Below are 14,272 nucleotides of genomic sequence, written 5' to 3'. Positions count from 1 at the left end.
ATGCAATTACCTTCCCATGTTGCATCAGGACACATCCTAACCCGACACCTGATGCATCACAATACACGGCATAACCCTCTAGACCCTCTGGAAGTGTTAGAACTGGAGCTGAGGTCAACTTGTTCTTAAGCTCTTGGAAACTCCGCTCACAAGCCTCTGTCCATTGAAACTTAGTTTCTTTCTGTGTCAACTTCGTCAATGGTGCCGAAAGGGAAGAAAAACCCTCTACGAACCTCCGATAGTATCCTGCTAAGCCTAGAAAGCTACGAACCTCTGTCGGAGTGGTAGGTCTAGGCCAAGATTTCACGGCCTCAATCTTCTGAGTGTCCACCTTTATCCCTTCATCTGATACAATATGCCCCAAGAATGCTACAGACTTCAACCAGAACTCACATTTAGAAAACTTAGCATACAACTTACGATCACGGAGGGTTTGGAGTACCGCTCGTAGGTGGTCCGCATGCTCATCCTCTGAACGGGAATAAACCAGAATATCATCAATAAATACTATCACGAACAGATCTAAAAATGGCCGGAATAGGCTATTCATCAAGTCCATAAATACAGCGGGTGCATTAGTCAACCCGAAGGACATGACAAGGAACTCGAAGTGGCCATATCGGGTCCTGAAGGCTGTCTTCGGAATATCTTTTTCCCGAACTCTGACCTGGTGGTACCCCGACCTCAAATCAATCTTGGAAAAGCATCTAGCTCCCTGCAACTGATCAAACAAGTCATCGATCCTTGGAAGTGGATACTTATTCTTAATAGTTACCTTGTTCAACTGCCTATAATCGATACACATCCTCAGCGAGCCGTCTTTCTTCCGCACAAATAGTACCGGTGCACCCCAAGGTGAGGTACTGGGCCTAATGTAACCTTTCTCCAGCAAATCTTTTAACTGCTCCTTCAACTCCTTCAATTCGGCAGGTGCCATTCTATACGGAGGGACGGATATTGGTTGAGTTCCTGGAAGCAAATCGATGCTAAAATCAATCTCTCGCTCTGGAGGAATACCTGGAAGCTCATCTCGAAACACATATGCATACTCTTTGACTATGGGAATAGACTGAAGTGTAGGTATCTCAGCATCTGCATCTCTAACTCGCACAATATGATAAATGCACCCTTTTGCGATCATTTTTCTCGCCTTCAGATAGGAAATAAACCTACCTCTGGGTGTTGGTGTATTACCTACCCATTCAAGGACTGGCTCACCCGGAAAATGAAATTTGGCTACCTTTGCTCGGCAATCAACTGTGGCATAGCAAGCTGCCAACCAGTCCATGCCCATGATAGCATCAAAGTCCATCATCTCTAGCTCAACTACGTCAGCTGAGGTCTGACGACTACAAATTGTCACCGTACAACCTCGGTAAACCCGTCTAGCAATAATCGATTCTCCGACCGGTGTAGATACCGCAAAAGGATCACTTAGTATTTCAGGCACTATACCAAACTTCCTCGCGACAAATGGGGTAATATACGATAAAGTAGATCCTGGGTCTATCAAAGCATAAGCATCGTGAGAGAAAATGGTTAATATACCTGTCACAACGTCTGGTGAAGACTCCTGGTCCTGTCGACCCGCTAAAGCATAGATACGGTTCTGATTACCACCTGAACTGGAACCTCTACCTCTGCCTCGACCTCTACCAGCCGAAGACTGAGACTCACGCCTTGAAGGATGCACGGACATAGACGATCCTGTTGCTGAACTCGCTGGTTGTGCCATTCCCCCAGAATCTCTATTTGGGCAATCTCGCATCATATGCCCCGGACGCCCACATGTATAACAAGCATCAGAACCTGCTCGGCATTGACCCAAGTGTCCTCTACCACAGATGTCACACCGCGGAGGAAATGACCATGTCTGCGCAAAACCTCGTTGTCGCTGCAAACCCGACGCCCGTGAGCTCTCACCTGGTCCTGACTGAGTATAGCGGTCATACCTGTAACCCTGTAACTGAGGTGGCGGAGGCCTAGGTGGCCGTCCGAAGTACTGGGTCCTATAACTACCCTGAGATTGCTCCTGAGACCTGGGAAATCTCATCCTCTTACGTTGCCCTTGCTCAGCCCTCTCTGTACCCTGCTGCCGACGCCTACCCCTTTCTATATTCTGGGCGAATGCCTGAATCCGGGAGATATCCATACTATCCTGCAATGCAGCGGTGGCACATGCCTCGGTTAACTCTGGGGCTAACCCTGCTATAAACCTGTGAATCCTGTCCCGCATAGTAGAAACTATGGATGGTGCATATCTGGCCAATGAGTCAAAACGGAGACTATACTCTCGAACACTCATATTACCCTGCTTGAGGGCTAGAAACTGATCGACTCGAGCCTGTCGGATCTCCCGCGGTAAGTACTGGTCAAGGAAAGCATCTGAAAAATTCTCCCAAATAGCTGGAGGTGTATCACGTCCCCTGGACCTCTCCCATCCCTCATACCAAAGGATGGCTATATCTCGGAGTCGAAAAGCTGCTAGCTCAACTGCCTCTTTCTCCGTGGCATGCATAACACGAAAGATCCTGTGAAGCTGATCTATGAAATCCAGCGGGTCCTCCCTCTGATCTGTCCCCGTGAACTCTGGGGGACTCAAAGCAATAAACTCTCGGACCCTTGAACTCCCAGACCCCTCAGAAGTTCCTGCACTAGCTGATGCCCTAGCATGTTGCTGGGTAGCTACCAACTGTGTCAACAAATGCACCGCACTCCTTAAGTCCTGATCTGATGGAAGTGGAGGGGGAACTGGATGTGCGGTTTCCCTAGGAATCTCCGTAGTTGGTGGAGGAGCCGGTAATGGCTGAGTAGGGGTCTCCCCTTGAGCCTCAGACTGGGCCCCATCTACTGGGGGTACCCTGTTGGTCCCCTCACCTACTACTGTATCTCTCCTCTGGCTAGCCGTAGTCTTCCTAGTCACCGTCATCTGTGCATGCAAACACCAACACATAAGTTTAATTCAAATTTCCTATAACTCAGTTCTATAGCACGATTTAGATTTCAAAGAAGTGTAACCAACTCCTAAATGCCCTGTAGTTCCTTGCTTATATAATGTGGTGCACAACACATCTATAAACAAGACCCTACTAGACACGGCTTGTAGACTCCCTAGGACAGAACTGCTCTGATACCAAGTTTGTCACGCCCCGAACCTAGGAGCGAGACAAGCACCCCGTGCCTCACCTAACCTGGCGTACCAAATTGCGACTAAGGGACTCTGAACACATAATGTCATACTTTGGCCATGGGGCCACCTTGCAAGACAATTTGCGAAGCAAAATATAAAACTGAATGGAAACTAGCACTAACTAAATATCAATATAAAGCTAGGCCGACAAGGCCGTCATAGCTACTACAGCTGACAAACCACCAATTTATACAAACCCAACATAATGCACTAACCAACAGGATATGCCTACAAGCCTCTACTGATAGATGTACTGTGATCGGAACAGGGCCCCGACCTACCCATAACATATATACAGATATACATAAGATGTACAGAAAACTCTAGTCCTGGCAACTCCGAAAGACGTGGAGCTTACCGATCAGGCGGAACTCGGGAAACACCTACTGAGGAGGTCTACCCGTCTGTCTGTCTGAACCTGCACGCATGAAATGCAGCGCCCCCAAAAAAGGGACGTCAGTACGAAATAATGTACCGAGTATGTAAGGCAATAAAATAACTGAAATCTGAAACTGAACTGATAATATGATAACTGAAATTAACTGGGAGTCAAAGATGATCTGGAGATATACTTACCTGCTGATACTGACTCAACTCCTTCAATATAGTAAGTAAAATAATTGTACGGCCTTATAAGGCTCGGTATATATAACTGCTCTGCCATAGTAGGCTCGCTTATAGGCGCTCGGCCATACTAGGCTATGTATCTCGACCATGCTGGGCTCGCTCATAGGCGCTCGGCCACAGTAGGCTCGGTATATAACTTTCCATCTGATCAGAAGTTGCCCAATAGGGGCCCGCCCATCGATTATAGCTCGATGGTAATGAAAATACTGTAATACTGTATATATAGGCTTGCTGCTCTCTTGACTGAAAGAAGACAATACTAAAATTGAATATAGAGTCTCGATAAGGAATAATATTGTAACTTATGAGACTAGAATAGTGTGAATAAATTCATGAATATGAACTTCTCTTTTGTCTCATTACTAACACATGTAGCTACGAGATCATGCCAAAATGAAGGAAGTCTTAGCCTTAACATACCTTATCACAATCTTTTCAATCACCAAGTTGAACTCACCTCTTCGCACCTTAATCTACAAGAATGATAATAATACTATCGTTAAGTTACGAAAGGTACAACTATCGCACAACGAACGACAAACCTATTTTGTATTAAAACGGGCAGCATCTCCCCTATAATATGCCCTTCCTCCAACTTCAAGATAACACCAACAATACAAGGACAGAACAATAACAACATATATACATCATTTTCCAGCCCTATATACACCATCAAATACTACAAAACAGCCCAACACACCCCAATCTCTTCGTACACAAAACGACCACCGTAGTAGTGTCAAACGACCCGAAAATGTTATGACGAACGACCAGCCAACCACCCTACATTTATATGGTGTTTATAAACCCCCTTCCTCCTCCAAAACTCCACAAAATAGTAATAAAACACGCAGCCCAACAGCAACACAAAACAGTCCACAAAACAGTCCGCTACAAGTGAATAACTCGAACTCACGGCTTCCGATCACCATCCCGTGAGTTCTTACAAGTATAGAACGACTTACCATGAATTTACAGAAGAAAAAATGGATGAAAGAGAGCAGTAAACTCACCTTATTTGTTGGATAACTCAGCTCCTATCTTGGTTCTTCAAACTCTAAGTTTTACCTCCAATTGGAACTTGAAAGGGAGAGAAAATCAATTAGGGTTTGTGGGAAATTTTTGGGAGGATTCTTTGCAGAGCTTATGTCTGGTTATTATGCTCTATTTTAAGTCTAATATATGAAGAAAATAGGCCCTTAAAAGGCCTCTTTGGACGACCCGAAATGGCCCATTTTTGGGCTTTCATTTAAGCAAGTAGGTGACACACCTACTTGTCACCTAGCAGCTTGCGCAGTATCGCAAAAATACACATATCTCTCTACTCCGATGTCGTATTGACAAATGGTTTAATGCGTTGGAAAATAGACTCATAGATCTTTAATTTGATGTGTGGAACACACCATAACTCTAAGTATATTGGGAGAAAATTGCAGTTACATTTGACCCAAAGTTTCAGTAAAACTTATGAATGTAACTTGTGATGACTTTCATCGACTTTTGTTCCACAACTCGCTTGACTTAAAAACATAACACACGGATGTAATACGACTAATATAAATCATAACATAATCTCTTTATCATGTTAATCACCCTAGTCTCACCCCAAAGGTACATGTTATAACATTCCCAACTTGTCGACTTTCGATGAAACATTGTTTTATTTAATTGCTTTAGCTTCTGAACTGTCCAACCCTCTTTGTACTTGTTGTTCATGATCTTCAATATTTGTAACCTCAGAGGTAACATGATTAACTTACTTTATATACTTTTAAATATTATCTCATTTTTTTGTCCTACATTAGTTTACTTACGACGCATTTTTACATACGAAAATATAGGGTGTAACATCACTCCCCCTTGGGAACATTCGTCCTCGAATGTTTACTCTTGGAGACTTTGGAAACTTTTTCCAGAGTATCCTTCGTACACTAGGTTAAAACCAACCTGCACGTAGCCAGAAACATACTATGCATGCCACACATGGCCAATCTTTATAAATAGCAGCAATTTGCCTCTGACATAATCCTGTCTCGTAGCCCTGCTACATCTGGAACACACAAACGACCCTTGTATCTGAGAACCCCATCTCCCTTGAGCTCTAACAATGGCTTCTTCTGCTGCGGAACTCGCTCTCTCAACTCGACCAACTCTGGGTCCTCGTACTGCCTTTCCTTGACTTCAGCTATGAGGGATGATTTTGCAGTGTTTTGGATTACAACTCCACCATCCTCAGAATCTACTAACCGAAACCCCCACAAAGCCAATTGATGAATCTCTCTAGTTAATTGTCTTTTCTTGGGCTCTACATGTGCTAAGCTACCCATAGATCGGCGACTTAAGGCATCTGCTACAACATTAGCTTTCCCTGGATGGTAGAGAATGTTAACATCGTAATCTTTCAATAACTCAAGCCATCGCCTCTGTCGCAAATTCAACTCTTTCTGCTTGAAAATATATTGTAGGCTTTTATGATCAGTAAATATATCAACATGAACACCATATAAATAATGCCGCCATATCTTAAGTGCATGGACAACCGCAGCTAACTCGAGGTCGTGGGTTGGATAATTCCTCTCGTGCTTCCTCAACTGCCTTGAAGCATATGCAATTACCTTCCCATGTTGCATCAGGACACATCCTAACCCGACACCTGATGCATCACAATACACGGCATAACCCTCTAGACCCTCTGGAAGTGTTAGAACTGGAGCTGAGGTCAACTTGTTCTTAAGCTCTTGGAAACTCCGCTCACAAGCCTCTGTCCATTGAAACTTAGTTTCTTTCTGTGTCAACTTCGTCAATGGTGCCGAAAGGGAAGAAAAACCCTCTACGAACCTCCGATAGTATCCTGCTAAGCCTAGAAAGCTACGAACCTCTGTCGGAGTGGTAGGTCTAGGCCAAGATTTCACGGCCTCAATCTTCTGAGTGTCCACCTTTATCCCTTCATCTGATACAATATGCCCCAAGAATGCTACAGACTTCAACCAGAACTCACATTTAGAAAACTTAGCATACAACTTACGATCACGGAGGGTTTGGAGTACCGCTCGTAGGTGGTCCGCATGCTCATCCTCTGAACGGGAATAAACCAGAATATCATCAATAAATACTATCACGAACAGATCTAAAAATGGCCGGAATAGGCTATTCATCAAGTCCATAAATACAGCGGGTGCATTAGTCAACCCGAAGGACATGACAAGGAACTCGAAGTGGCCATATCGGGTCCTGAAGGCTGTCTTCGGAATATCTTTTTCCCGAACTCTGACCTTGTGGTACCCCGACCTCAAATCAATCTTGGAAAAGCATCTAGCTCCCTGCAACTGATCAAACAAGTCATCGATCCTTGGAAGTGGATACTTATTCTTAATAGTTACCTTGTTCAACTGCCTATAATCGATACACATCCTCAGCGAGCCGTCTTTCTTCCGCACAAATAGTACCGGTGCACCCCAAGGTGAGGTACTGGGCCTAATGTAACCTTTCTCCAGCAAATCTTTTAACTGCTCCTTCAACTCCTTCAATTCGACAGGTGCCATTCTATACGGAGGGACGGATATTGGTTGAGTTCCTGGAAGCAAATCGATGCTAAAATCAATCTCTCGCTCTGGAGGAATACCTGGAAGCTCATCTCGAAACACATATGCATACTCTTTGACTATGGGAATAGACTGAAGTGTAGGTATCTCAGCATCTGCATCTCTAACTCGCACAATATGATAAATGCACCCTTTTGCGATCATTTTCCTCGCCTTCAGATAGGAAATAAACCTACCTCTGGGTGTTGGTGTATTACCTACCCATTCAAGGACTGGCTCACCCGGAAAATGAAATTTGGCTACCTTTGCTCGGCAATCAACTGTGGCATAGCAAGCTGCCAACCAGTCCATGCCCATGATAGCATCAAAGTCCATCATCTCTAGCTCAACTAGGTCAGCTGAGGTCTGACGACTACAAATTGTCACCGTACAACCTCGGTAAACCCGTCTAGCAATAATTGATTCTCCGACCGGTGTAGATACCACAAAAGGATAACTTAGTATTTCAGGCACTATACCAAACTTCCTCGCGACAAATGGGGTAATATACAATAAAGTAGATCCTGGGTCTATCAAAGCATAAGCATCGTGAGAGAAAATGGTTAATATACCTGTCACAACGTCTGGTGAAGACTCCTGGTCCTGTCGACCCGCTAAAGCATAGATACGGTTCTGATTACCACCTGAACTGGAACCTCTACCTCTGCCTCGACCTCTACCAGCCGAAGACTGAGACTCACGCCTTGAAGGATGCACGGACATAGACGATCCTGTTGCTGAACTCGCTGGTTGTGCCATTCCCCCAGAATCTCTATTTGGGCAATCTCGCATCATATGCCCCGGACGCCCACATGTATAACAAGCATCAGAACCTGCTCGGCATTGACCCAAGTGTCCTCTACCACAGATGTCACACCGTGGAGGAAATGACCATGTCTGCGCAGAACCTCATTGTCGCTGCAAACCCGACGCCCGTGAGCTCTCACCTGGTCCTGACTGAGTATAGCGGTCATACCTGTAACCCTGTAACTGAGGTGGCGGAGGCCTAGGTGGCCGTCCGAAGTACTGGGTCCTATAACTACCCTGAGATTGCTCCTGAGACCTGGGAAATCTCATCCTCTTACGTTGCCCTTGCTCAGCCCTCTCTGTACCCTGCTGCCGACGCCTACCCCTTTCTATATTCTGGGCGAATGCCTGAATCCGGGAGATATCCATACTATCCTGCAATGCAGCGGTGGCACATGCCTCGGTTAACTCTGGGGCTAACCCTGCTATAAACCTGTGAATCCTGTCCCGCATAGTAGAAACTATGGATGATGCATATCTGGCCAATGAGTCAAAACGGAGACTATACTCTCGAACACTCATATTACCCTGCTTGAGGGCTAGAAACTGATCGACTCGAGCCTGTCGGATCTCCCGCGGTAAGTACTGGTCAAGGAAAGCATCTGAAAAATTCTCCCAAATAGCTGGAGGTGTATCACGTCCCCTGGACCTCTCCCATCCCTCATACCAAAGGATGGCTATATCTCGGAGTCGAAAAGCTGCTAGCTCAACTGCCTCTTTCTCCGTGGCATGCATAACACGAAAGATCCTGTGAAGCTAATCTATGAAATCCTGCGGGTCCTCCCTCTGATCTGTCCCCGTGAACTCTGGGGGACTCAAAGCAATAAACTCTCGGACCCTTGAACTCCCAGACCCCTCAGAAGTTCCTGCACTAGCTGATGCCCTAGCATGTTGCTGGGTAGCTACCAACTGTGTCAACAAATGCACCGCACTCCTTAAGTCCTGATCTGATGGAAGTGGAGGGGGAACTGGATGTGCGGTTTCCCTAGGAATCTCCGTAGTTGGTGGAGGAGCCGGTAATGGCTGAGTAGGGGTCTCCCCTTGAGCCTCAGACTGGGCCCCATCTACTGGGGGTACCCTGTTGGTCCCCTCACCTACTACTGTATCTCTCCTCTGGCTAGCCGTAGTCTTCCTAGTCACCGTCATCTGTGCATGCAAACACCAACACATAAGTTTAATTCAAATTTCCTATAACTCAGTTCTATAGCACGATTTAGATTTCAAAGAAGTGTAACCAACTCCTAAATGCCCTGTAGTTCCTTGCTTATATAATGTGGTGCACAACACATCTATAAACAAGACCCTACTAGACACGGCTTGTAGACTCCCTAGGACAGAACTGCTCTGATACCAAGTTTGTCACGCCCCAAACCTAGGAGCGAGACAAGCACCCCGTGCCTCACCTAACCTGGCGTACCAAATTGCGACTAAGGGACTCTGAACACATAATGTCATACTTTGGCCATGGGGCCACCTTGCAAGACAATTTGCGAAGCAAAATATAAAACTGAATGGAAACTAGCACTAACTAAATATCAATATAAAGCTAGGCCGACAAGGCCGTCATAGCTACTACAGCTGACAAACCACCAATTTATACAAACCCAACATAATGCACTAACCAACAGGATATGCCTACAAGCCTCTACTGATAGATGTACTGTGATCGGAACAGGGCCCCGACCTACCCATAACATATATACAGATATACATAAGATGTACAGAAAACTCTAGTCCTGGCAACTCCGAAAGACGTGGAGCTTACCGATCAGGCGGAACTCGGGAAACACCTACTGAGGAGGTCTACCCGTCTGTCTGTCTGAACCTGCACGCATGAAATGCAGCGCCCCCAAAAAAGGGACGTCAGTACGAAATAATGTACCGAGTATGTAAGGCAATAAAATAACTGAAATCTGAAACTGAACTGATAATATGATAACTGAAATTAACTGGGAGTCAAAGATGATCTGGAGATATACTTACCTGCTGATACTGACTCAACTCCTTCAATATAGTAAGTAAAATAATTGTACGGCCTTATAAGGCTCGGTATATATAACTGCTCTGCCATAGTAGGCTCGCTTATAGGCGCTCGGCCATACTAGGCTATGTATCTCGACCATGCTGGGCTCGCTCATAGGCGCTCGGCCACAGTAGGCTCGGTATATAACTTTCCATCTGATCAGAAGTTGCCCAATAGGGGCCCGCCCATCGATTATAGCTCGATGGTAATGAAAATACTGTAATACTGTATATATAGGCTTGCTGCTCTCTTGACTGAAAGAAGACAATACTAAAATTGAATATAGAGTCTCGATAAGGAATAATATTGTAACTTATGAGACTAGAATAGTGTGAATAAATTCATGAATATGAACTTCTCTTTTGTCTCATTACTAACACATGTAGCTACGAGATCATGCCAAAATGAAGGAAGTCTTAGCCTTAACATACCTTATCACAATCTTTTCAATCACCAAGTTGAACTCACCTCTTCGCACCTTAATCTACAAGAATGATAATAATACTATCGTTAAGTTACGAAAGGTACAACTATCGCACAACGAACGACAAACCTATTTTGTATTAAAACGGGCAGCATCTCCCCTATAATATGCCCTTCCTCCAACTTCAAGATAACACCAACAATACAAGGACAGAACAATAACAACATATATACATCATTTTCCAGCCCTATATACACCATCAAATACTACAAAACAGCCCAACACACCCCAATCTCTTCGTACACAAAACGACCACCGTAGTAGTGTCAAACGACCCGAAAATGTTATGACGAACGACCAGCCAACCACCCTACATTTATATGGTGTTTATAAACCCCCTTCCTCCTCCAAAACTCCACAAAATAGTAATAAAACACGCAGCCCAACAGCAACACAAAACAGTCCACAAAACAGTCCGCTACAAGTGAATAACTCGAACTCACGGCTTCCGATCACCATCCCGTGAGTTCTTACAAGTATAGAACGACTTACCATGAATTTACAGAAGAAAAAATGGATGAAAGAGAGCAGTAAACTCACCTTATTTGTTGGATAACTCAGCTCCTATCTTGGTTCTTCAAACTCTAAGTTTTACCTCCAATTGGAACTTGAAAGGGAGAGAAAATCAATTAGGGTTTGTGGGAAATTTTTGGGAGGATTCTTTGCAGAGCTTATGTCTGGTTATTATGCTCTATTTTAAGTCTAATATATGAAGAAAATAGGCCCTTAAAAGGCCTCTTTGGACGACCCGAAATGGCCCATTTTTGGGCTTTCATTTAAGCAAGTAGGTGACACACCTACTTGTCACCTAGCAGCTTGCGCAGTATCGCAAAAATACACATATCTCTCTACTCCGATGTCGTATTGACAAATGGTTTAATGCGTTGGAAAATAGACTCATAGATCTTTAATTTGATGTGTGGAACACACCATAACTCTAAGTATATTGGGAGAAAATTGCAGTTACATTTGACCCAAAGTTTCAGTAAAACTTATGAATGTAACTTGTGATGACTTTCATCGACTTTTGTTCCACAACTCGCTTGACTTAAAAACATAACACACGGATGTAATACGACTAATATAAATCATAACATAATCTCTTTATCATGTTAATCACCCTAGTCTCACCCCAAAGGTACATGTTATAACATTCCCAACTTGTCGACTTTCGATGAAACATTGTTTTATTTAATTGCTTTAGCTTCTGAACTGTCCAACCCTCTTTGTACTTGTTGTTCATGATCTTCAATATTTGTAACCTCAGAGGTAACATGATTAACTTACTTTATATACTTTTAAATATTATCTCATTTTTTTGTCCTACATTAGTTTACTTACGACGCATTTTTACATACGAAAATATAGGGTGTAACACTTGGACTGAAACAATAAAGCTCGATAGGTTTCCAACAAATACCTATGCTTCCTCTCCACCACACCATTCTGTTGTGGTGTGTGAGGGCATGAAGTTTGATGAATAATACCATTATCAAGAAAGAATTGACTGGCAGAATTACTGGACCATAATTCAAAAGCATTATCATTCCTTACTAACTGAATTGTTATATAAAATTGTGTTTGTACCATGGCTATAAAAGCTTTCAATAAAGTAAAAACATTGCTCTTGGATCCCATGAGATGAGTCCAAGTAGCTCTTGTAAAATCATTAACAATGGTGAGGAAGTATTTGCAACCATTATAAGTAGGGTTGCTATAAGGTCTCCAGGTGTCCACGTGGACAAGTTGGAAGGGAGAAGAGGTTTTAATGCAACTATCTGGAAAAGAAAGCTTAGGTTGTCTAGCTAAAGGACAAATAGAACAAACAAAAAGGTTATTTATTAGAAAATTTGCAAGGAAGAACATAAATGTCTTTCATTCTACTAAAAAGCATATGCCCTAGTCGATTGTGCCATAAAATCTCCATTTTATTGACATCAGATTGGTATGTACAATGGGATGCAGGAAACAATGGAGAATGGTATTTACAATTGGAAAAGAAAACAGAATCACAAGTGGAAGTAAGTGCAGTAGAGACAGTAGAAGAACCATCTACCAGAAGCTTGTAAAGATCATGCTCCACTTTACCAACTTCCACTGGCCTCTTCAATGAAGGGCCCTGGAGAAGACAGGAATACTTGTTGAATAGAAGATCATAATCCAAATATGAGACCAGTTTATATACAGAAATAAGATTATAGTGAAAGCTAGGAACATAGAGAATATGATGCAAGGTGAAAGATAAGAAGTGCAGGGATCCAGTACAAGTGACTTTGACCTTGTAACCATTAGGAGGAGTAACTAGATAGGGAATAACAAGAGGCTTAATGTCAAAAAGAAGCTCTCTATTAGACGTCATGTGATATGTGGCTCCAGAATCTATAATCCAAATGCAATCATTAACTCTAGTTAGCATACATGCACCATAACTAACACCTACACAAGCAGAGGAAGGAACCATACCGGCAAAATTGGCAGAACCCATAAGATTGTGTTGAGTAGGTGAATCAGAAACATGATTCTGCTACAGCAAGTGTAGCAATTGAGTGTATTGATCTTTGGTTAGCCCAGGGACCAATGAGCCAGAGTCAGGAGGACACTCAGATGGGAGATTAGTTGAGTCATAATTCACACCAAGGTTCTCAACTTCAACATTCCCAGCAATTCTCTTCCCTTTGGTGAACTTAAAATTAGGTGGAAAACCATGAAGTTTATAGCACTTCTTAATGAGATGCCCAGGTTTTTTGCAATACTTGCACACCAAATTGGACTTTGTCTTATCAAAATTGACTCTTTGAATATACTGTTTTAGAGGAATAGGAAGTCGATTGACTGTTGGATATTTGTTAACAGAATTATGAAAGTTGACATTGAAAGAGGCTGATTCATTGTTGAACTGAGGACTAGGACTGACTTGTCTTTGTCTTTCATCTTGTAGAAGAATATTGTAAGCATTATCTAAAGAAGGTAAAGGCTGCATCATGAGCAAATTACTCCAGACACTAACATAAGTGTCGTTCAACCCCATGAGAAACTGATAAAGTTTGTTCTCCTCTTCCTCCTCAGACATACCCCCACAATTACATCTATTGGCATACTTAGAGTGCAAGAAAGCCAACTCGTCCCAGAGTTTCTTCAGCTTATTGAAATACGAAGCGATGTCTAATGAACCCTGATTAGTGAAAGCCAATTCCTTTTTTAATTCAAACACTTTGGTCCCATCAACAGATCCATACATCTTATTAAGCTGGTTCCAAATACTCTAAGTAGTTTCTAGGAATTGGACGCTCTCAGCAATGTCAGGGGATAAGGAACTAGTTATCTACGAAATGACCATGTTATTACACCTATCCCACAGTTTAATTTGAGGAGAATCATCAGCAGGTCTAGGGCATGACCCGTCGATAAAGGCAATTTTGTTTCTGGCTGATAAGGAGACGATCATACTCCTTCGCCAACCTCCAAAACCAGTCCCAGAAAAAGGGTTAGAAACAAGAGAGATCCCAGGGACATCAGAACATAAAAGATGAAGAGGATTTGAGGGATCTGAGATATAAGTA

The 14,272-nt window shown here is 43.3% G+C and overlaps 1 protein-coding gene across 1 annotated transcript in view; it reads right to left on the bottom strand.

The window, feature by feature from the left end:
- LOC142173543 (uncharacterized) overlaps positions 1-12,302 on the bottom strand; it is a 29,575-nt gene extending 17,273 nt beyond the window's left edge. The window contains exon 1 of the mRNA XM_075239156.1: positions 12,133-12,302. Coding sequence (XP_075095257.1) covers positions 12,133-12,302 — 170 coding nt within the window. The remainder of the gene's footprint in view (positions 1-12,132) is intronic.
- Between the last annotated feature and the right edge of the window lie 1,970 nt (positions 12,303-14,272).

Source organism: Nicotiana tabacum, chromosome 19, assembly GCF_000715075.1.
Source record: "Nicotiana tabacum cultivar K326 chromosome 19, ASM71507v2, whole genome shotgun sequence".
In the NCBI taxonomy this organism is placed as follows: Eukaryota; Viridiplantae; Streptophyta; class Magnoliopsida; order Solanales; family Solanaceae; genus Nicotiana; species Nicotiana tabacum.
This window is presented reverse-complemented; position numbering and strand designations above follow the sequence as displayed.